Source organism: Leopardus geoffroyi, chromosome C2, assembly GCF_018350155.1.
Source record: "Leopardus geoffroyi isolate Oge1 chromosome C2, O.geoffroyi_Oge1_pat1.0, whole genome shotgun sequence".
Classification (NCBI taxonomy): Eukaryota; Metazoa; Chordata; class Mammalia; order Carnivora; family Felidae; genus Leopardus; species Leopardus geoffroyi.
Genome location: NC_059333.1, coordinates 2,990,907 through 3,013,759, shown reverse-complemented (window position 1 = coordinate 3,013,759; position 22,853 = coordinate 2,990,907). Strand labels below are relative to the sequence as shown.

Genomic DNA, 22,853 nt, shown 5'->3' with positions numbered 1-22,853 from the left:
TCTGGGAGGAGGAGAGTCTTGAGCAGAGTTGTTTTAAAAATGTGTCCAAATTCTCTTTGCTCTTTATAAGATCGGCTGAGATCTTGTCACGTAAAGAGGGCGCCGTGCGACCAGGGCAGGCTGTGTGTCGCGCACAGGGCCGGAGAATACCCACCCGAGGGGCTGGACTTCATTGGGGCTCCCACGTGGTGCTGCCCCCAACCTCGGGCAGAAGGCACCTTGAGCTGGGGGGGGAGGGGGAGGAGGGAGCCCAGGGCTGGCCAGACTCAGCTCATCTGGCCCAGGAGAGGGAGGAGCTAGCTTGTGCCCGCGGCCGAGGGAGAGGGAACTGAGCAGTACCAGATTCCCCTGAGCACGGAGGGGACCCCGGCAGAGGGGCGCAGGGCCCCAGATGTGGGGAGGGAGCCTCAGAGGTCCTTCCCGAGCAACGGGGAGCTGAGGATGCGGGGCCAGCGGGAGTGCAGCAAAGCCACCAGGAAAGTCCACGAGGTCGCACACTTTGGCCCAGGCAGGAAGCACAGGCCAGCGGCTGACCCCACGCCGCCAGGCTGACAGGTCCCAGGCGTGTGGCCCGGGTGATGCCCGGGCCCCACCAGGCCAAGAGGCTTCAAAGCCGAGGCGAGGAGCCTGGGGACGCTCCCGGGGCTGCCATAGGCCGGCTGACACTTTGCAAGCACGGTCATGTTCTGTTTGCGACCCGCCGTGGTGGCAGGCCGGGAAGCGGTCCCTGGAGGGCATGTGCGCACCAAGTCCCCGGAATCTTCCGGTGGGGTCTTGTGTGGGCAAAAGGTCTTTGCAGGTGTGAGTAACGAAAGGGTCTTGACACAAGAGCATCCTGGATTATCTGGCGAGCGTCCTCCGGAGACACGGGAAGGGACGCAGAGAAGGGGCGGAGGCCGTGTGACGACGCAGAGGCAGAGAGATGTCTCCACCAGACGCCACACAGGGCAGGAAGCCTCCTCCCTGGGAGTCTGCGGAGGGAGCAAGGCGTGTGGACACCTTTGCCTCAGGAAACACCCACCTGATCTGGGAAGGTGAGAACACAGAAGGTGTTTATCAGCCTGTGGAGTGAGAATTCTCAAAATTATTACTCAGGTTTTTCGGTTTTGGTTTTTTTCATTAGAAAACCAGAGCAAAGGCCGTATCAACGTTCAGGGTTCGTATGTATGTTCTGTCTCAGGATACATCGCAAATCCGAGATAATCGTAGGGGGCGATCTGGCCCAGGCAGAACAGCATCTGGTTCCTTAACGGCTCCATGGGCAGTGCGCTCCCTCACGGGCCAGCCGCTTGGGCGTCCCAGCCGGCGGAGGGATGAACTGAGCCTCGGTCAGACAGCGTGCCTGAAACAACGGATGTTTATTTTTCACGCTTCTGGAGGCGGCAGGGCCACGATCAGGGTGCCGCACGGTGGGGTTCTGGTGAGGCCTCCCTCCCGGACTTGCAGACGGCCGCCTGCTCACTGTGTCCTCACGCCGCACAGAGAGAACCAGTCCCTTCCTCCTATATGGACAATGATCCCATCCCGGGTCTCGCGCTCATGACCTCATCTAAACCCAGATACTTCCCCAAGCCCCCACCTCCAAATCCCATCACGCGGGGGTCAGGGCTCCAACATGTGAATTTCAGGAGGGGGACACAGTTCAGGTCGTAGCAGAGGGCATGGCCCTGCTGTGTAAGGATGCTTTCTGAAAGCTGCATATATAAGGCAGCAGCTTAAGATTTGTTGGCCAAACTTTAGGCACATGGCCACAAGACAGGATGGGGAGCATATCCAGCTAGGTTGAGGGCTTTCTATTACAACGTGCTCAGATAAGAGTTGGGAGTCAGACTTTTTCCGCACGGCTGCTCCTTTGTCCTGATCGTGACACCTCGTGGTCCAAAATGGCTGTTGGGGGACATCCATCACCTCCGCATTCCAGCCAAGAAGACATTCCTTACTTAGTCACTATGTTATGTGGGGCTGTAGCCTTTTATCCGCGTGCAATGAATCTAGCTAAAAGCTGGGGTTCTTGTCACCGAGGCAGAAGGATGTAAAGGATGTTGGGGTGATTCTACACCCCACCCTCGTGGTTGCCTCAAGGATCTCAGAGCCTGACGTTTAATGGCACTGTCCCGTTCTGACATAACCAGCTCAGATTCCACCTCTGCTAAGTCTACACTGCAGGCTCCCCAAGTGCACGGGCCACAGCTTTCCTTCCCTTCATCCCTCCTAGAATTTGGCAGCCAGCAAGTACTAGGCAATCATTAGCTTAGCGTTTGTTTGCTGAGCTGAGGTCGAGTTGTACCAGGCGCGGAATCGGGAAGCAGAGGCGGGGGGTTGTTTTCTGACCCCGAGTTAGCCTGCCCACCCACGCTAACGCCTGCCCCCAGCCTCCGGCCCTGCGTCTCCTCCAGTGTCAGAGTTCCCGAGGCCGGCTCCCCTTGGGACAGACTCTCCCCCCCCCGTACCCCTCTGTAAAGTTTCAGACCTCTTTCTAATAAACCCCAGATGGAGGGAGCGTTCTGCCCGGGAGCAAGATTATTCCCTGGCATTCTTGAGACATTTAACGGCCAAGGACTGTCCAGAGCTGGGAGAGGGCCATAAAGGACAGACATCGGGCCTCAAGAGGTGACAAAAAGAATGGGGAGCAGGGAGGGACCATTGCCCTCAGCCATTTGTCTGCAGCCAGGGGTTTCCAGATGGCTCGGCCTGCTCCATGGGCTCTCCCCTCCCTGTACCCCTGGGATCATCTCTCTGCATGCGGACGGGGCGGGGCGGGGGGGGGGGTCACGCCTTTCTCTGCTCTGTGCTGGGCAGTGTGACTCACTGGGGCGATGACGCGACTGTCCTGACCGTGGCAAAGTGGTACGATCGTCCTCGCTCTCCACAGCCTTCAACCACTAGAGGTGCTTCAACGATGCAGATCCAGACGGACATCGCTAGTGACACATCACCTCTGAGCCTGCAGGGCCCATCCCTGCAAGGAGCCGTGAACACCATCGTCGCCCTCGGCGCGGCAGCGGCCAAATCCTGGGGGGAATGCCCGCGGTTATAATAAGCTTTCTCACGATGGGCCTTGGGAGGAATTAGAAATATAATTTTTCAGGCGCTTACAAAATATCAAGTAATTGGAGCTTCTGCACATAAAAGGGGCACACCATGAGATTTGTGGCTCCCTTTTTAAAAGAACCTATTTATATATTAAAACGATAAAATACGTCCAAGGGAGCGCTGGCCCCACAATGTTTTCAGTGTCTCCCCTCTCCGGTTCTAGAAAACTCTATACCACCAGAGGAAACCGAGAATATGCCCCCTGGCTCATCATCAGAACGTTCGAGGCTGTGTTGGGCCAGATGGAGAAGATATAAAATTATTATGCATATTCCCAAGGCGGGGAAAGAGCCTCACGGTTAATGTTCACCCTGGCAACGTGCCCACTTGAATCAACTCAGCATAAAACGGCGGTGGAGGGAGTGGGGGGGGTGGTGGAGAGAGTGGGGGGGGGGTGGAGGAGGGGAAAATGCTCACACTCCCAGGTCCTAATGTAGAAATTTAAGTAGCAGGAGGGTTTGCTATTAGATTTCCAGCTCGTAAAACGAGATGCAGGTTTACGTTTGCGCGTGGCTGTGGGGAGGGGCCGGCCACAGCCCAGGGGACCTCCCTCCCCATCCGCAGGTGGGCTCGCAGCCTCCCCCACCTCCCCCAGCTGATGGGCTGAATTGTGTGCCCCCCAGGATGCAGGAGTGCTAACCCCCAGTACCCGTGAACGGGACCTTAGTTGGAAATAAGATCTTTGCAGATGGCCAGGTCAAGATGAAGCCATTAGGGTGGCCCTAATCCAATCTGATGTCCCTATAAAATGGGGACATTCGGACACTGAGACACACACAGAGGGAAGATGTTGTGAAGACAGGGAGAACACGGCCGCCTGCAAAGAACCTGTGGGGCTTCCAGCAGCCGGAGGGCCTGGAGCAGGGCCCTCGGAAGGGACCAGCCCTGCCCTCACCCCGATCTCCACTTCCTGCCTCCGGCCCGGGAGACAGAAACTTGCGTTGTTCAAGCCGCCCAGCCTGTGGGGCTTTGTCAGGGCAGACCCAGGACCCTCACCGACCCCGGCTGATGGAACACAGAGTTACCAGTTCCATTCTGGCCCCAAGAGAGCCCACTCTGGGGTCCTGCTCACGCCCAAGGCTCCTGGGCCACCCTGGGGCAGGGGCACAATTCGGTGTTCCTTAGGGCCACCCCACCTGCCCCTGGCACCCTGCTAGAGTGGCAGTGACATTGTCTGCCGATGTTACCATATTCGGAGACCACCCTGGTGAGGACGGGGCGCCTTGGGTCCTCCGGGGCTCCCAGCACCCCAGTCCCAGCCAAGGCCCCCTTCCTCTTCCGCCCTGCTCCCAGCTGTGCCCATCTAGGGCTCGTCTGAGTGTGTGGACGCTGGGAGTGGGTTCGGGGATACAGGCCGGGAGCCCGTGGCTTGTTTCTGGGGAGGCCGGGGGTGGGGGCGTTCTCAGACACACCCCCGGGCCCCCCGGTCCCTCAACAGCAGGTTATGGACCCCGGGGTCCAAGTGCATGTTTACTGCCTTGCCCAGTGGGACCGTCCTGAACTCTCCATTCAGATCGTCCTTCCCAGTGACTTCCCCTAACACAGGACAGGGACTCCCAGGCCTCCGTGTCCCCAAGAGCTGTCACAGCCGCCCCTCCCTTCTAGAATTGGAGGGTGGGGCCCTGGCTGGGTCCATGCATGGAGGTCCCTGCCCCCTACAGGCCAGGTGGGTTCCCAAGTAGGGCCCTGGCCCCTCTTTCCAACCCTCTGCCCTGACCACATTCTGGTCTCTACTTGGGGCACTCTGGGGTCTGTCCCCCCACCCTTTCCACAGGCAGGTGGCTGGGGCAGGCAGATATGGCAGCAGATATAAGCTCCCTGGGGTGGGAGCTGGGGGGCAGAGACAGGGAGCCTGTGGGGGGCCTGTCTCTTGCCTCTAACTCCTAAGTCCCCACAAAGAAGCCCAGGGTGGTTTGGGGTTCTCACGCTTAGGGACAATCCAACGCCTGGCTGACAAGGTCAGAGACCGTCTCAAAGCTGCAGCTGTCAGTGTGGGCCGGCTGTCTCCAGGCCCTCCTGCCCTGGGCAGAGCCCCTGGGCCTGGCCTCCCAACTCGGGACGTTCGGGGGCACCGGGGGGAGGCGCTGGGCTTTCTGCAGGCCGTGCACAGGCCAGCCGGCCTCCAAGACCGTACCTTCGCAGGCCCAAACAGAAAGAGCAATCTCTGAGCCAACGGGATAATCAGCGGCCTTGGAGGGCCAGCCTGGGGCCAGATGGCGACATGCGGCGTGTGAGTCCGTGAGCTACGGCCAGTGGGCCAAGTGACCAACGGATCGCACGGTCCTGGAGACTCTCTAGGGTGAGGACACATGCCGTACCAGGGCGTGGAGGCCGGCTGCGGCCAGACACCGGAGAGCACCAGATGGGAAGGAGGAGGCGGGGGCGTGGGCATCGGCTCCGGGAGGCCGGGGCCGTCTGCGTGTCCTCTGGCCAGCTGGGTCAGGCACAGCTCTCAGGGTGACCGTGGCCCCAGACTTCCAGGCGGCTAAAGCTTAGAGTCCCGCACAACCTCACGGTCTGACCAGAGGTGTTTAGGAAATCAGCCTGTGTCGATGAGCAGACAGGAGACAGCCGTGGCCTGTCGGTGGCCCCGGGGATCCTAGCAGTGTGCCCCGTGGGTGCTCCGGCCAGCACGGGGCTTCCGGAGGCAGGGGCACCAGCCACCAGGACCCCTGACGGTGCGGGATGCAGACCCGGGGGGGGGGGCCGGGCCTTGCTGGACGCCCTCCTCGGCTCTGTGCCCAGCGCAGGGCGGGCACCAGCTCCAGAATGTAGCCCACCCACGTGTCTTCAACACCATCAGTTCAGCCAAGAGAGTCCTTTCTGGTGTTCCTTACGCCAACTGGAGAGCTGCCGATTGCCCCGGAGATCTCCGCAGATAGCCCCGCGCTCGTTAGCAGTTAGCGGGCCGCGGGGCTGAAGGCGGCGAGGCCCTCCACGGAGGGTTCTGTGCTGTTCGGCCCCCAGAGCTGATGCCGGGAGCCCCTCTTCTCCCCCAGGCTGGGTGCTCTTCCTGGGCAGCGGGCAGTCTCGGTGCCGGAGAAGCACACATTGAAAGCAGATTCCAGTCCGTGTGGAACAGCAGGGAGATTCCAGAAACGCCGGCGACGTTTTGGCGGTCATTATCGCTGGTCTCCGTTTCCGGAGTGGAGGGTGTGGGCCTCTCCCCGGCTCTGTCTGTCGCCCCATCCTTGGCCCCTCTCCGCCTAGGTGGCCAGGAAACGCTCTCTGGGACACGGCCTCGGGGCTGTCCGTCCTCGGGGGCAGTGCCGGCCCCTCGGCCAGCAGGGCGTCTGCTCCCGTGGCTTCAAGCCTCCGGGTAGACTTCAAGGGGAGCCTCTGCCCCTACAGCCACTCCTGCCCTTTGGTCGGGCTGCACGGCTTTCTATTTGCCACGGGGGGGACGGCCTGTTACAAAGGGGCAGGTGTACGGGTCCGGGGCCCCGCAAGGACCCCGGTCTCTTGCCGTGACATGCTTCCCTGCAAGGACAGGGGTGAGGGCTCAACGGCTGCCGTGGGGGGAGCCCTGGGCACTACCCCTGGGGCGAGGGCTGCTGTGTCACAGCTGGTGTGGCTGTGGTGGGGTCCAGCCCAGGTGGCTGCGCGGGGTCCCACACCCCGGCCCTTGCGGACCCCTGTGTGCCCCGGGCGCTCCCTCAGGTGAAATCTGCTGTGACTGGCCTGTTCTCACCTTGGATTCCGCATACTTTTCACATTCTAAATTTTTTTTTTTTAACGTTTATTTTTGAGAGAGAGACAGAGTGTGAGCCGGCGAGGGGCAGAGAGAGAGGGAGGCGCAGAATCCGAAGCAGGCTCCAGGCTCCGAGCTGTCGGCACAGAGCCCGACGTGGGGCTCGAACCCACGAACCGCGAGATCGTGACCTGAGCTGAAGTCGGACGCTCAGCCGACTGAGTCCCCCAGGCGCCCCCACATTCTAACCTCACCGAAGCTGGGGAGCTTCTTACAACAGACACGCCGTCTTGCCTCCTCCGCCCCCACCCCCACCCAGTAGCTGGTTTTAACACTGACGGCTCATGTCGCCCTGCTGGTGTCTTGGGACCGTGGGGGCAGAGCACCATTGTTCGTAGGCGTGGTTACCGCACAGACCCTTTCCCCCATTTCCGCCCTCCACACCAGCTCTCCAGAGAGCGGTCACCAGAGAGCAGGATGGGATGGCTGGTGCCACAGCAGCCATCTTGCATCAGCGAGGCGAAGCTCTAGAAAACTGCAGAGACTTTGGTGATGAGGGCATTGACCTGTTAAACCCCAGACAGCGACTGTCTATCTCCGGATTCTCACGATGCGACTTTTTATAAAAACTCTATTTGTTTAAGCACCTCCAGGTTGCTCCCCACCGCTAACTTGCAGCGGAGCACATTTCTTTCTGATACTTGTGGAAACCAGATAGGAGGTGGCTCGATTTCATCGGCTCCTCTGGAGGAGATCATTGCACATTTCAGAGCCGGTCTTATTTTCACGACTTCGCATGAGTCCCAAACTGCAAACACGTTTTCTAAGACAAGGGCAGCCTGGCCGGGTCCTAGAGTCCCAGGGCACAGAGACTCAACCCCGACAGGTGCCAATGCCCTCCAGACATTGGAGATGGTGCAGTGTGGCCAGGACCGCACAAGCTGGGTGCGAGGGGGAAGTGAGGAGCGGCCACGGACTCTGGCGGGAGTCCCTCCTGGCCTTGGTTCCATGCGTCCCTCAGTGCTGCAGGCACGGCCCGGGCCCCAGGCCAGGAACCAGCACGGAGGTCTTGTATTGTTGACAGCTGGCGGGCTCTTGGAGAACATCTGGTCCAGCGTCTCCCTTTTCTCTAGAAAGTGAGACCCTGAGAGGTCCAGGACACAAAGCTGGCGAATGGAAAGGCTGTGACCTTTTCAACACCTCCCCCTCTGGCCCCTCAGGGAGCCAGCAGACTCTGGGCTGAGACATTCTGTGCCATTCCAGAAGCCACCGGAGCCGGGATCCTGTTGGGGGAAACGCCTGTGACAGCAGGGATGGGGTGGGAGCGGGGGGAAGCCGGGAGAGCCGTGCGGTGCCCCTGCAGGCCTGATTCCAGGTGAAGGGGTTGGGGACAGCAAGGGGAAGCTTCGGCCAGACCCCAGGAAGGCCCCCAGGCATGCTTGGCTGGCTTAAGAATGCTGGGTCTCTCAGGGATGTGCCTGCCTTCGTATCCCCTCCATGCTCCTGCGGGGGGCCCTGGGGAGCCCACAGGAAGTGCGTGTGTTCTTGGCACAGGGTCTCGGCGAGGCCGTCGCGGCCGGTGGCCCCTCGGCTCCCGGAGACAGAGGCTGCCATGACAGCCGCAGGCAGCGCCTTACAACCCCCGGTGCCAGCCCTGCCCCCGGGGTTCGTGGCTCGGTGGCCTTGCTCGCACAGCGTGTGAACACAGCTCTGTCCGCAGAGTAGACGTGTGCACTCGTGTGCTTTCTCTCCACAAGCTCCCTGTCCTTTCACTGCCTTGCCGGGTCCAGGAGCCAAGCCCTTGAGGGGACTGCATGTCCCCATCACCTGTCTTGCACCAGCTGCTGGTTTTTTCATGTGCTGCGCCCGCGCTGGCTTGCGTCACCGCCCGGCTCCTGCGGCTGTCTCTGCAGTCCCCGCTCTGACTGCAAGGTGTGTGGGGGCGGGGACTTGGCTGGTTCTCTGCTGTGTCCCTGGAACTTTGGACAGCGCCTGGCACACAGAAAGTGCGCGCGGAACGCATGCGGACGAATGAATGAGTGAATACATGAACGAAGGAATGGACAACGGAGGAAGGGAAAGCAGCCGAGGGCGGGAGGGGTTCTCAGAAACTTCCACCAAGAGGAAGGGACCCTGGAGACAATACGGGTCACCCGCTTTCTCCTCGGACCGTGACCTGTCTTCCGCTGTGACTCAGGCCCCTCTGCTCCCGGCCCTGCAGGCGCTAAACGTCCAGTCCTGTGCCGCGGCTCGCTAACAAGGACACGAGACCGGGGTGTCCTGCCAGGGATCGTGCGTCCTGCCTCGCCTCCCGTCTGGCCCTCCCGCCCCGGGCTGCGGGCAAATGCCTCCATACCGCTTTTTAATGGCCTGCTTTGTTCGCCTGGCTTTGCCCTTGCGGCCAGCCAGCCAGGCCGCTAAGCGGCCACATGTCGGTCATTAAGGCAGCAGGTCACCCGTGGAGCTGGACGGCCTCCGGCCACCCTGGGGGAGGCCCGCCTGACACCGGCGCGGGCCCGTTTCCGGGAGGAGGCGGTGCTGGGGGCACAGGAGCGTCCCGTCGCTGCATTTCCCGCTGCAAGTTCACTCAACTGTGGCACCGCCCAGGAGTGCCACGAGGAGCCCCACGGGTGCTGTTGTGCTTGTGAGGCAGAGCCCGGACGGAGCTGGAGGGAAGGGAGGGTCTGAGGGGTGCCTGCTCCCCCTCTGCAGCCGTCCTGACCGTCACTCCGGGCAGCGTCACTGGGAGGCGCAGGCAGGTGCCCGCACGGCCACGGGCCAGGCCTGCCCCTGGGTCCACTGGCATTGTGCGGGGATGGTGACCCTGGAATGCTGACCTACTGGGGGCAGGAGGTGGGTCCGCCTACACACCAGAGTCAGGCAGGAGCTGCCCAGCGCCCAGATTCCGGGGCCACATCCCATGACCCTGCAGAAGCCCGGGGGGCGGGGGGGGGGGAGTTGCACCTTCCCCGTTATTTTCTGTAACTTCCCGGGACTGACCTGTAGTGGGGCTGGGAGAGGGGCAGCTCCAGGCAGGGGTGCGGCGGTACTCGGGCCTCACTCTGGGCCACGGTCCCTGCTGCTGGTGCCCTTCTGAGCTCCTCAGCTATCTAAGCCGCTTTGAGGAGCGGGGAACCACTGCAATCCAGAGGCACAGGGAAGTTAGGCAACTTTTCCAAGGTCACACAGGAGCTGGATTAGAGGCCCAGAGCCCTGGCCCCAGAGTGCATCCCTCGTCACTACACGCACTGCCTATGCGGCGAGCGCGGCGATATGACGGGCAGTGACAGGTGCAGCTCAAGATGGGAAGGTCAGGGAGGACGGCTCGGAGGGGGCGACAGAGCACAGAAGCCTCCAGCCCCTAAGCCCCTCTCTAGCCAGAGAACCTGGGTGCCCGCTACTCAACAGCGGACAGGCCCACGGAGAGCCCCCACGGCGACAGCACCACGGGGAAAGGAGGAGCTTCGGGGAGGGGGGGTCCCGGGAGGCTGCCCTGGGATGAACCCTGGGCCGTGAGCTCAGCCTGGGGCTCGATCCTGGACATCGTCTTCCCGAGGACAAGTTGGCCACATCCGTTGTCGGCACTGGCTGGGCCATGCGTGCTGTCCCAGGCTGCCCCCCCCCCCCAAAAGATCTGCACACTGTGGGGGAGGGACAGGGGGCCCTGCTAAGCCACCCAAACAAACAGAATAAAACAAACTCTGATCGTCCCCTTCTCCCACCTGGAGTGACCACTGTCCGTGCCCCTTGTGCCTGCACACAAATCTTTCAAGCGACGGAGCCTCCAGCCCCTAGTTCGTGTGAATGTACTGATTTGGCCACGGCCAAGTGCCACCCACTAGGGGCTTAAACTGGAATCTATTTGGTGACAGTCTGGAGGCCGGAAGTCAGATCAAAGCTTCAGGCCTGCTCTCCCCGCTGAGGGTCAGACAGACGGTCCTCTCTGCCTCTGTTGGAGCCTGGTGGCTGTCAGCGTTCCTGGCCGGGGGCCTCACGGACCACGCGGCCCCTCCCTCTGTCTCCGTATGAGGGCACGTGGGAGGGGCAGTGCCAGGAGCCCCAGCCGTCATGGAGCTGAGACCCCGACCCCCTGTGTCCCCCCGGCCCCTGCTGCCTCCCGGGGAAGGGCAGACCCCTCCCCCACCCAGTGAGCTGGGCCTGAGACAGAGTGTTCGATCCCCAGCAACGTCCCCGGATGTCCCCGCCTGGCTCCAGGCTCCAGGGCACTCAGTCAGCGGTCAGGGTCCCTCCCGACTCAGGGACACGGCACGCTGCCTCTGGTCGGGCCATGAATTCAACGGGAAGCAAGCGGAGGGGTCACAGGTCCCCGTTCCCACAGCTCGGCGGGCCTCAGGGCACTCCCACCTGTGTCCCCATGGCCGCTGTGCTCCAAGCCTGTGAGCCGGGCCCCGTCTCACTTGGGTGCCTCTCCTCCCTCTCGGCACGACCGTGTGTGCACGTGTATGCGTGTTTCTGCACGTGTGTGTGTGCAGGTGCCCAAGGCCCAAATCCCCTCCTCCACGGGTGGACCTGCCCTCTCTCCCAGGCGGGCCTCTGAGGTTCCAGATACTTCCTTGTACACCCTGGGAGGGAGGGTGCACCCACGGTCACACAGGCATGCACACACGTGGACACACACACACACACACAAACACTTGGCCGGGCGATCGGAGCCACCGGCTCTCCTTGACCGCAGTCCCAGGCTCAGACAGGGGTCCGGCCGGCCGTGCCGCGTGCTCCTCTGGACAGGCACCTGGGACGCGAAGGTGCGGGACTCTGCAAAGTGTTAGGAGGTCTCTGCACCCCCTCGAGTCTTCCCCGCCCCGTGCCTGAACCTCGCGGACGGTGCTGAGTATCGCCGCGGTCTCCGAGTCCGGGGGGCCCGGGAGGGGCCCTCAGAGCCCCTCTCAGCCCCTTCACCCAGGGCTTCTGTACCAAAGGGGCCTCGTTCTGGACTCGCCGCTGCCTCTGCGTGGGCCGGGAGAGGGTGAGTCCCCACGCACGCTGACGTCAGCCTGGCTTTCCGGACAGGAAGCCTGGAGCCGGCATCGGGAGAGTGTGTCACAGGCCCGGCCACTGCTGGTACCTGGAGCCCACAGCACTGAGCGGGGGGGCGGCCGGAGTTGCCCCTTTGCCCGACGGAACTCTCGGGGCCGCCGCCCTGTCCTTCCCTGGCGGCGACCTGGGGTGACCGGCCCCTCCCTCTCCCCAGGGACCAAGGTGGGGTCAGCATCGGGCCACGCAGGGCAGGAAGCTACCCTGTCCACCCCCCGATGGCGAGTCTGGCTTCGAGTAGGTGCTCAACTAAGATCCTGGGCCCCGAGGAACCTTCTGGAACCACCACCTGGGTGTGTGGCCTGTCTCCTATACACTGCTCCATTATTCTTGGGAACTCACAGGACGTTGCTGTGGACAGACCTGTGTTCAGATCCCACCCTGTTCTCTTGGGAAGTCCCCACTTTGAGGGCCCAGAAGTCGGTGGGGTGAACGTCCTCTCCAGGGCAGTTTCTAAGCCCAGATACCAAGGAGAGGGAGCAGGCACTTATTGGAGTGAGTCTGGCGTGGTGGGGGAGTTTCAGGCCCTGGGCGTTCTAGCTCCCAGGGGCCGTCTCCCTGCAACCACAGGCTCTGACCTTGAGGTTAGCTGGAAGCCCGTCGCCCAGGGGCTGGTCCATGCGGATTCCTGGGCTCTGCCCAGGCAGATCTGGGGGCAGGGCCCAGCCAGCTGCATTTTTAATGAGATGCCGGGTTTTGCAGGGCCTCTGGGGCCTGTGTCACGGTCTCCGGCTTGGACCCCGGCCGCTGCGCACCAGCTCGTCAGCCCAATGTTGCTGAGCTCGTTTCCTTTCTGCAAAGTGTCGTTTATGTCCACACTCACGCATAGAGCTCTAGCTAGAATGCTGGGGATGTGGCGGGTGGCAAATACCACTAACAGCCACGCAGCCAATGTGGGAAACCATGCAGAGCAGAAGTAGAAATTACCCTCAGTTCTACCCTCCAGAGTGTTTTCTTCCAGCTAACATGATATAATAGAACATCGCATCACATAATTACAAATTGGGATCACACTAACGTCCTTTGTAACCGTCCTTTAGGAAATTTGGATCATTCTCAATTTTCTCCCATCCCACATTTAGAACCATGGTAGTTATTACGGTGTGAAAGAGTCTGTGCATTTGCAAGATAATTTCCTAAGGCTAAATTTCCAGTCGAGCTCGGCGGATGTCTTCGGGTCCCTCTGCTGCTCTCCAGCACTGTCTGTCCCCTCTCCCAGGCCCGCCGTGTGGCGTCCCAGTCACCGTAGAGCGGGACACTGAGCCAGGAAGGGTCAAGCTCCGGGAATTCTTTTGGAGCGGCTGTCCGCCTCCAAAGCCGGTTCGCGGAGTCACCGAGCCGCCTGCCTGCTGTGCCGTCCTTGCTGGGAGAAGCCGCATGGGACCCGGCGGGAACCGCACAGAACACAGGAGCCAGCGGGCAGTGACAGAGGGGGCTGGGAGTGCGGAGTCCGCTGGTCCTGGGCACAGGCTGGTCCTTGGCCTGCGCGGCTCGAGTCGGGATAAAAGGAGGGTGTTTGGGGCCCAGGCATCCGGAAGCCCCGGCCACTGCTCCTCCGGGCCGCACCGTCTCTGTGTGAAGTCTCCACCTCGTGACCTCTGCCCCGGGTTTACCCGGGTCCTTCTGGGTCAGGAAGTCGTCCCCGGAGCTGTAAGCAGCTGGCGGCCTGCGGAGCAGGGATGCAAACGGGGCCAGTGGCTTCGTGTGCACAAACCGAGGAGAGAGCCCCGGGGACCAGGCCCTCCTTCTGCGCTCACCAAAACCACCCAGGACCACCAGCCGCCGGAGAGGCAGCGCCCTCCCCGCGCCCAGCGCTCCCCGTCGTTTCACCGTGAGAATGTTCGCACGTACAGAAAGTAGGAGAACGTAAAACTCCTCGTCTCCATCAAGAGATGAACAATTCCTGCTCTTTGGCTGGGTTTGCTTTATTGTTTGAGTTGTATGTGAAATACGTTCCAGGCATTGTACCCATCACCGCATCTCTGCACGGATGTTTCGGACACACCTGACGGGAGCACGCGGCCTCTTCCGCGGCCTCTGCCCGGTCAGTGGGCACACCAGCCACACGGGAGTTTTCCGGACGCCGTCCAGACCAGCTCCTCCATGGTTTGTCAGAGCAGCGATACAATTCCCCACTCGGCATTTGCTTGTTGGGTCTTTTCCATTTCTTTCTTTCTTTTTTAAATTATTTTTTTTAATGCTTGTTTATTTTGAGAGAGAGAGAGACAGAGACAGAGACAGAGCACGAATGGGGCAGGGGCAGAGAGAGAGACACACACACACAGGCAGAATCCGAAGCGGGCTCCAGGCTCCGAGCTGTCAGCACAGAGCCCGACGCGGGGTTCGAACTCATGAACCAGGACATCATGACCCGAGCCGAAGTCGCATGTTTAACTGAGCCACCCAGGCGCCCCAGGTCTGTTCCATTTCTTGTAATCTGGAGCGGCCCTCCCTCTGCTTCTCCCGGGCCGAGGCCTATTCGAGAAAGTCCATCCCAGAGTCTCTTGCCCAGATGTCTCTTCTTGTCCTTGATGACATTTCACTGTCCTCCGCCTCCCTTTCCCTGTGATTCCCCGTAAATGAGGACTTAGCTCTGAAGGCTCCGTTGCATCCAGGCTCACCTGGCTTGGGCCAAAACTTCCCCAGCAGGGCTGTGTGGCCCGGAGGCTGCGGGACGCCCTGCCCCAAGCAGGGGTGGAGCCGGGTCCCTCCCCGGCAGAGCTGCAGCCCGCAGCATTCACGTAATTACTTGTTGGCATTATCTTAGAAAAATACAAAAAAATCTCAAATAACGATGTCAGAGTTAGTACTAACAGTAAGACTTACCGAATGATATTTATAATTTCTTTATCATCTTTTGTCCTTAAAAAAATCCCATTGAAAACAATCTAAATACTGTAATACAATCTAAAGAACATAAATTTATATAAATTGGTTGTTTTCTTTTTGTAAGGATACTTTCTTTTTCAGTTTAAGCTTTTGAATACGAAAACATTTACATAGTTCCCTTCCTTTCTTTCTTTCTTTGCTTCTTTCTTTCTTTCTTTCTTTCTTTCTTTCTTTCTCTATTTATTTTTGAGAGAGAGCGAGAGAGAGAGAGAGAGAGAGAGAGCATAATAAGCCAGGCAGGGGCAGAGAGAGACACACGGAATCTGAAGTAGGTTCCAGGCTCCCAGCTGTCAGCACAGAGCCCGAGGCGGGGCTCAAACTCATGAACCGTGAGATCATGACCTGAGCTCAAGTCAGACACTTAACTGACTGAGCCACCCAGGAGCCCACAACATTTACATAGTTCTGAAGTCAAACACTGTGAGATCATGGGAAACATTTGTACCGGTCTCTGCCCCCATCCCCGGCACAGAGCTCCCAAAGGCCCTGTAATTTTCTAGGTGACAAGGGTACTGGGAGCATCTTCTGGGCTAATGAGGTGACTCAGTGGGCTCCTGGATGGCTCCTGGGTCTTTCTGGGGACCTGAAGCTCGGGACTGGAAGCTTGGAACTTTCAGCCCCGACCCCCAATTCTCCGGGGAGGGGGAGGGGCCGGGTATGGAGGTGATGAGCCACCTCACTCCTGCGTGAGGAAGCCCCGCAAATCCCAGCAGGTGGGGCCCAGAGAGCTGCCGGGCGGGTGCACACGTCCCCGCCGAGAGGGTGACGCACCCCAAGTCTGCGGGACAGAAGGTCCTGTGCTCAGGACCCTCCGGGACCCGCCGTACCCACCCCTCCATCCGACTGCTCATCTGCAACTTTGTCCCCTCCTTTATCACACGATGACCCGGTGACCGTGTTTCCTGGAGATCTGGGAGCCGCTCTAGCAAACTGATGGAAGCCCAGGAGGGTCGTGGGAACCCTGGTTGCAGCCCGTGGTCAGGAGCGGTGGGTCCGCTGGGCCCTGCTGGTCGTGATTGGCACCTGAAGGGAGGGTGTCGGGGGTGACAAGGGTAGGGTGTCGTGGGACTCAGCCCCTAACCTGCGGGATCCGACGCTGTCTCTGGGTGGATGGTGCCAGAATTGAGTTAAATTGTAGGACGCCCAGCTGGTGTTGCGGAGAATTGCTTGCGGTGGGGACCAAAGCCCCCACGTGTGGTGACAGAAGCATCAGGGCCAAGTGTTCTGAGCGGTAAGGGAGACAGGAGAAGGGCTGGGTGGGTTTTCTAACGCACACCCTATCGCAAAGTTTCACTGCCCTGCTTCACTCCGCTTACCCCGCAATCACCATTTTTATTAGGTTCTGATTGATCACTCCAGTGCTCGTATCTTTTGCAAATATAAATAAACACGCACATATTCCTATTTTTACCTTTTATTCCACCAAAGACAGCACACTGCCTACTGCATCCAGCTTTATCCACTTGACAGTGTGTCTGGAGACGGCTCCTTACCGCTCCCTGGAGGGGGGAGGATGGGCCCAGGACGGGGGAGCCCAGCCGGCTGGAAGGGGGCCAAGCGCTGAAGGCCCAGAGCTTCTAGGGGAGCTGGTCGTTGGAAGGCAGGGCCGGGAAGGATACAGGCTGTGCTCCAAGGTCGATCCCAGCCGGCCTGAAAAATCTCACGGTTCAGATGCGGTTTCCTCATCTGTGTGGGACTGTGGGGACGATGGAGTGGGTTGAATAGGGTTCCCCCAAACTCACATCCGCCTGCAACATCACAATGTGACCTTATAGGGAAATAAGGTCTTTGCAGACGTAATCAAGCTGAGGTGAGGTCCTAGCGGTGAGTGTGGGCCCTAAATCCGACGGCTGGTGTCTTTATAAGAGGAGGACTCACAGACACACAGGGAAGAGGCCAGGTGGCGATGGAGGCAGGGACTGGGGTGATGTGACCCAAGCCTGAGGACATCACGGCTGACGTGTGGGGCCCACACTCCAGCCTCCAGAACGCTGAGTGAGGGTGTCCCTTGTTGGCTCACTTAGGTCCTGCGGCCCAGCCCCGTGACAGAGACGGGCTCGTCTCTGAGGTCACTTTCTGCTCTGGACCCAGAGGACTATTCCAAATTAAGTGGCACTTGAATCCCAGAAACAGGCATCCGGAGCCCTGCGCCCACGGAGGCCGCCCGGCACAATCCTTTCCCTCAACGCTGCTAATCAGTCAGGCAAGAACAGCGGCTGTAAACAGACATTAAAATATTCCCAATTACGTATGCATCTCCCGGGCAAAATTACATTTCCATAAACGCTGCAGCAACGGCTCAGAGAATGTGACCAGCGGGGCCAGCCTGGGAAGCAGGGTGGGGGCACCCAGCAGACCCAGACCCGCCCGGCCAGCCCCAGCCCCTCCCAGACCCTCGGTACCTCTGTGCTGGTGGGATGGACATTCCGTCCCGGGGTCCCCGTCACCCCAGACTCAGCCGTTCAAGGCCGGACTCACCTTGTCTCCCCGGAGCCTCACGCCCTCTTCCCAATGGTGGGCCAAAGTCCCCTCTGGGTCAGCCCCGAGGCCGCCTCGGACACCCGCCTTCGGCTCGTCGAGCCACCAACACCACTACTGCCGTGGGAAGGTTGCTCACCGCCCCGCCCTCGCCCTGCTTGATCGCACACCTGCCCCCTGCGTCCACTGGCTCCGGACACCCTGGGGATTCAGCCCCGGGCCTGCAGGCGTGTGCTGTCACCCAGGCACGCGTGGCCCTCTGTCCACGGGAGTCACGGAACTAGCCTGGACAGAGTCCGTGTCAGGAGCCGGCCCGGCGTGTCTGGTCGCTGCCAATGGAGGAGCTGGAGAGAGGAAAGGCCCTTCTCCCGCGCTGGACGCTGCCTGGTGCATCACGGTCCCTGAGTGGAGCCGGAGGAGGCGGGCTGCCGGGGGAGTTCTGCGCCCCACCCCTAGGCGCAGAAACCTAGGAGCGCTATCTCCCGCCAGCAGGATGGGCCCCGGCTGGCGAGGGGCACCGGCCACCTACTCCATTTGCCCACACACGTTCGGTCTGCTCGCCTGTGGCTGGCTCCCTCCTAGATATCCCCAGAGGCGCGTGGCTGGGGGAGTTGGGGGAGGGGAGACATGTGGGGGTGTGCATCTGGAGGACGAGCGGTCCCCTTCCCTGCAGGGGCTCGCAGACCTGCCCAGGTCGTCACCACTCTCACGGGAATTCTTGGGACTCGTGGTTTGGACATATTTTATGCTGCTCTTGATTCTAGTTATCGATTCTTTGATAGCGGTCCGTTCTGGTTGCTTGCAAGGATTCTCTGGGAACCCGCTCAGCGGGGCCAGGGGAAGTGGCAGTCTGTCCACGCTCAGGGCCCCGCGCGGCCGCAGCGAAGGAGGGAGCAGAAAGACTCTGGGTGTAGAGAAGGCGCCAGCAAAGCCCACTTCTCCCCCAGGACGGCCAGACTTTGGGAGCCTGCCCTGCCCCTTCTCAGAGCCCACCCCCCACCCAGTTCACCCCGCGCTGGGCTCAGTTGACAGCTTCTTCCCCCGATGCAGCTTCTGCAAATCAGTCCGTGAGGTCTTTTCCAGGCCCTAGAGATCTCCCCAGAGAGTTCCAGAGAGTTCCAGGGCCCCAGCATTCCCCACATGGTCTGGTTCAAGGTGAAAACTCAGGGCACAGCAGACAGTCCCCTTGGGTTTTTGCTTGAACGCTTTCTCCTTTCAGAATCCCTGTTCTCTGGGCCATGAACCCAGACCTTTCTTTTCAGAGCGAGTGTTTTTGCCCTCTACGATCTGGGCCTGGATTTGCCTTTGCCACATGCCTCCCCCAGGCCACTTTGCCCCCCAGGCCATGCTGCCCCCCCAGACCACACTGCCCCCCCAGGCCACGCTGCCCCCCCCCCCAGGCCATGCTGCCCTCCAAGGCCACGCTGCCCCCCCCCCCCCCCCACCACGCTGCCTCCCCCAGGTGACCACAGGCTGGGTCCGGCCTCTCCCATCTCACACCATGTGTGGGCAGGCATGAGGCTCCGGGGCTCATGTGTTTACCTCTAGTAGGGTAAGGGCGTGATGAGATGGGTGGTGGTTCATCTCTCTGCAGCCGAAGCCCGACTTCTTTGTTGCTCTCTGACGTCACCAGGACCCGCCCCTGTGCTGCCTGCTGTATGCGCTGCGGGCCCTCCCCGGACCCATTGCTGGCTCACCGGCCTGACCCTCGGGGAGATGTGGCAGGTGCTGGGGATGGGGAGAGGGAAGCCGGGAGGCTCAGACTGAGACTGCCCTGACGACACGGCGATCCGTCTACCAAGCTCTGTGATGGGCAGCGGCGGGGGGTGGGGAGACAGCTGCGGAGGAAAGACAACTCATCCTCTGCCTCTGCCGGGGTCCCATCTAGCAGGGAGGTGAGATGATCACTCAGGGGGACGATGAGGCCAGTGCCATAAACACAGCTGCCCCAGTGGTGGAGCCTGTCAGCAGCAGGGTTCGGATTTCTGGAGGCCAGGCCAGTGTGGGCAGTTCCAGAAGGAGCCCAGGGAGGAGGTGAGTTTGCACATGTATCTGCCCAAAGCCGAGATCCCCTTCCCCGCTTTCAAGAGCCAGGAAGGCTCTATCTTCCCGGTACCTTACCGTTGCTTTGCTCCCCGTACGCGTCTAGAGAACCCCGTTTCAATACATTGAGAATTACACTTCAGTTGTGCAGAGGATTCCTTTGGTTACAAGGGACGGGCCCCAAGTGAAGCTCGTTTCAGGAACGAAGAGTTTTCTGGTTCACTCGACAGGAGAGTGTAGAAGGCAGCCAACTTTTAGGCACGGCCGCAGCTCAAAGACGCCACCGGGCAGCATCTTACTCAGACTCTAACCTTGATTTCACTTGGCTTTGCTCTCGGGCGAAGGTGGCCCCAGAGCTCTAGGCCTAAGGGGTCCTCAGGACTCCCCACTTGGAGGACCAGGGTCATTCTGCCTTCACCATTCCAGCAAAACCCTGAGCGTCGTTTTGATTGTTTGGACTTGGGTCACCACGGGTGTCCCTTAACTGGTTTCTGGGGGTGGGGGCGTGCAGTTCTCTCTTTGGCTGGCCTTGGGTTGCGTGACTGCGGCCAGCCCATGTGACTACCCTGGGGATGGCGAGGCTGTAAGCCAGCAACAGAAGCCATCATGAAGGTAAAGCTTGGGCAAGGAAGTTTCGCTAAAGGGAAGCAAAGGGATTTTGTTCCCAAGACGAAGAGGAAATTGTATCTGGGAAGTTGAAAGCACCAGTGCCTGGCAGTCCGGGGAGAGATTTCCTGCCTCCACTCCCAGCTGACAGTGCCCCTCGGGGCCCTTACACCTCATGTCGGGAGCACCCCGACTTTCTCATGCCTGGCGGGGCGAGGGTCACCCAGAGGTCACAGTGCTAGGGACACAGTAGGTGCTCCACAAACGTGTGGGGCTCAGAAGCATCCAGTAGGCACTTGCAACCAGGCAAATCACGAATCCTCCTGTCTCGTAGCATCCGGGTCACGTCCCTCACTTTGCGGAGGGTCCCTGTGTGGGCGTGAGACAGGTGGACGGAGGCAGAGGGGCGTGAGCAGGTCAGCCCTTAAAGGGCCATTCCCGCCCCTCCTGCGGGGGTGCGGTGCCCTCTGGGGGCCTAGCCCCGGAGACCCCCAGGACGCGAGTTATCTAAAACACTTCCCCCTCCCCGCTCACATCAGTTGCAGGTCAGGATCCGTTTGACGCTAATGGAAAATCTGCCGTGTGACTTGTGGAGCGGCCCGGGCCATCGGGCGTGTGACAGTGAACAGGCCAGGCTGAGCGGCGACTCCCCAGAGAGGGCTGGGAGGGGGCACACTCGGGCCAGTCACTCCCACGAGGTTGGCCTTCGGGCTCCGGGACGAGGCCCACGGCTCTCTCGGGAGAACACAGAAGGCGGTGGCAGGCAGGCCCTCCTGGCTTGGAGGGGGTCAGCCCTCGGCTGCCCCGGGCTTGGCCTGGCCGGTGGGAATGATCCCAGAATTCCAGGCATTTGCCCCGGGAACAGCTGCAGGGACAGCCTGGGGCCTCAGTGCTCCGCCCCCACCTCCCCTCCCCTCCCCCAGCCTGTCCGCTCAGCTGCTGGGGGGGGGGGGGGAAACCTGGCAGCAGGAGGTGCTGGGAGATCTGAGATCCGAGGAGGGAAAAACCTGTTTCTCAGCCAGCCCTTCAAACGGAAGCCGTCCTCAAACCCTGAGAGCTGGGGCTTTCTTCTTTGCAGAGCTGTCTGCTTTCTGGGTTGCCAGGGGCCTGGCTGGGGCTGGAAATAGAAATGCATTCCGTGCATTCATTCACTTAGCAAATATTTACTAAGCACCTCCCATGGGCCGGGCCTGGGCCAGGCGCTGCGTCCTCTCCTCCCCCTCATCGTATGTCGGCGAGCAAAACAGACAGACCTGGGCCTGTATGGAATTAGTGCCCGCGTGTGGGACGACAGGAAAAAAGCAAAAAAGAGAACACAGGCCTAAAGTCGTAGATTAAAAGGCGCTAAGTGCTGCGGAAAAAGCAGGGCAGGCAGAGTGGGGCGGCCTGGGGCCCGTGGTCGCACTTCCGCTCAGGCTGGTGCAGCGAGGCCGCGCGGGGGCTGTGAGCGGAGGGGAGACCCCTCGGCGCGTGTTCTCAGGCTCCGTCGGCTGCCGCGTGGAAGACAGATGGTGGCGGGGGCGGCAGGGAACCCAGTGGGAGGGTGTTGCGTGATCCAGAGGTGATCCGGCGAGGCGGTCGAGTGGGCAGACCCCGGTGCGGGGTTTCCCGGGAACGAGAACTTGGATCGGGTCCGCAACAACGTCCGTGGGGGATGCTGTAGGGGTGGGAGGCGGGAAGGGCCATTGCTCAGCCTACCAGAGGCTGGAGAAGCAGGTCCACCCGTCTGGGGTGTTGGGGGCAGGCATCGGGAGTCCCGGGGACGCTTCGCGGTTGGGACGGACACGTGTAGGTCTGAGACCTCCGCCACAGTCATGCAGCGCCACACTCTGTCCCTAGAGAGCCGGCCCCCAGGCGTGGGACAGGGCGCGACACCTTCTCTGGGCTGGGCCTGGCCCCTCTAAGCCCCTTCAAGAGCCCCCCACTGCCACGTGGGGACAGGGTCTGAGAGCGACGTTGCTTCTGTGGTCTGTGCGTGCGGGCGCGTGTTTGGATTGGTTTAAAAAGTGACCGAGGGAGCTCATGTGGAAAGAACCCAAGGTCAGGAAGGGCTCTGCCATGTGGACTTGGAGTGTGAGAGCGCCCGGGGCCTCAGGGGGAGGGGAGTAGCGTGCTGCAGCAGGGGGAAGGCATGGACGCCCAGCCGGTGGCTGGCACGCTCTTCCCCGCGACTCACAGACCCACGTCCCTGCCGTGGGCGGAGAAGCTACTCATTGACCAGGAGGAGGGTGGAGGAGGTGAGGCCGGAGGGGGTGGAGGGCGCGAAGAGGAAGTCAACATTGTCCAAGTGGGTGGGCATCTGGGGCGGGAGGAACCCTGTGGGGAGGGCGGCATCCCCACCCTGGGAGGCCGCTTCCTGCGAACGGCCTGTGGGAACCTTGGGAAGTAAGTAACCCGAATAAGAGGCCACAGGGGCCTCCACAGGTGTGACCGGTGCTCAGTGGCTCAGGGAGGATCAAGGATGCGTCGATGGCCACCGTGAACGGGGGCTAGGTGGTGGGTTCACAGCTAACAGGACTATCCTGGCTGGGTGGTCGGGTCGGGCGGCCCTCACTCTGCCCGGGCAACCCGCCTGGACGGCCGCGGACGGGACGCGAGGTGACCGGTGTGGGGCTTCGAAAGGAAGTCGACGCCGGACTCGTGGCCTGACCGCAGCTAGCAACGTGCCGTGAGATGGCCCCGGACTCTAGAGGGGGGCTTACCTCGTCTCCAGCGCTGGGAACATCATCGTCACCGCCGTCGGCACAACCTCCGCGTCCTCCATCGTCACCTTCGCCACCACCATCGTTAACGCTGTCAAATGTCTCCCGTCTGGGGGGTAATGACCGGCTATTTGCTCCCCCCAGGTACCCTCTTATCCGAGACAGGAACCTCCCGTTCTCTCCACCCCACGCTCTGCCCCAGGGAGCTGTCCAGCGGGTGGGTGACTTTGCCCACCTGACTCCCTCACCCTCTAGCTTCCGGCCGGGACTTTCGGCCAAGCAGGAAGAGTAGAGGA

General features: G+C 61.0%; 1 protein-coding gene and 2 long non-coding RNA genes across 6 annotated transcripts; 1 reads left to right on the top strand and 2 right to left on the bottom strand.

Annotated features, from left to right (window-relative positions):
• Positions 1-1,040: 1,040 nt before the first annotated feature.
• LOC123610513 lies at positions 1,041-3,229 on the top strand. The gene is made up of 2 exons (XR_006718170.1): positions 1,041-1,156; positions 2,873-3,229. It is a non-coding gene; the product is annotated as an uncharacterized LOC123610513 (long non-coding RNA).
• A 9,557-nt stretch (positions 3,230-12,786) lies between these two features.
• LOC123575984 lies at positions 12,787-14,102 on the bottom strand. The gene is made up of 2 exons (XM_045437036.1): positions 13,691-14,102; positions 12,787-13,505 (listed from the first exon to the last, which is right to left on the bottom strand). Exons 1-2 carry the CDS (start codon positions 13,723-13,725, stop codon positions 12,896-12,898), a joined length of 645 nt encoding a protein of 214 aa, XP_045292992.1. The 5' UTR covers positions 13,726-14,102; the 3' UTR covers positions 12,787-12,895.
• A 1,228-nt stretch (positions 14,103-15,330) lies between these two features.
• LOC123610511 lies at positions 15,331-22,804 on the bottom strand. Of its 4 annotated transcripts, none has more exons than XR_006718164.1 (4): positions 20,390-21,825; positions 18,749-20,224; positions 16,140-16,944; positions 15,331-15,952 (listed from the first exon to the last, which is right to left on the bottom strand). It is a non-coding gene; the product is annotated as an uncharacterized LOC123610511 (long non-coding RNA). The 4 variants fall into 4 exon arrangements; XR_006718165.1 differs by lacking the exon at positions 15,331-15,952 and adding an exon at positions 22,558-22,804 and having other exon boundaries at positions 16,127-16,944; positions 20,390-21,512; XR_006718163.1 differs by lacking the exon at positions 15,331-15,952 and having other exon boundaries at positions 16,127-16,944; positions 18,749-18,934; positions 19,328-20,224; positions 20,390-21,851.
• Positions 22,805-22,853: the final 49 nt, after the last annotated feature.

What these genes read in the sequence shown, in the direction of transcription:
- LOC123575984 (XM_045437036.1), bottom strand. Translation starts at nt 13,725, where the DNA reads ATGGAGACGAGGAGTTTTACGTTCTCCTACTTTCT. An exon ending in TTTACGTTCTCCTACTTTCT is followed by an intron (nt 13,506 to 13,690) that starts GTACGTGCGAAC and finishes CCTGCTCCGCAG; the next exon opens with GCCGCCAGCTGCTTACAGCT.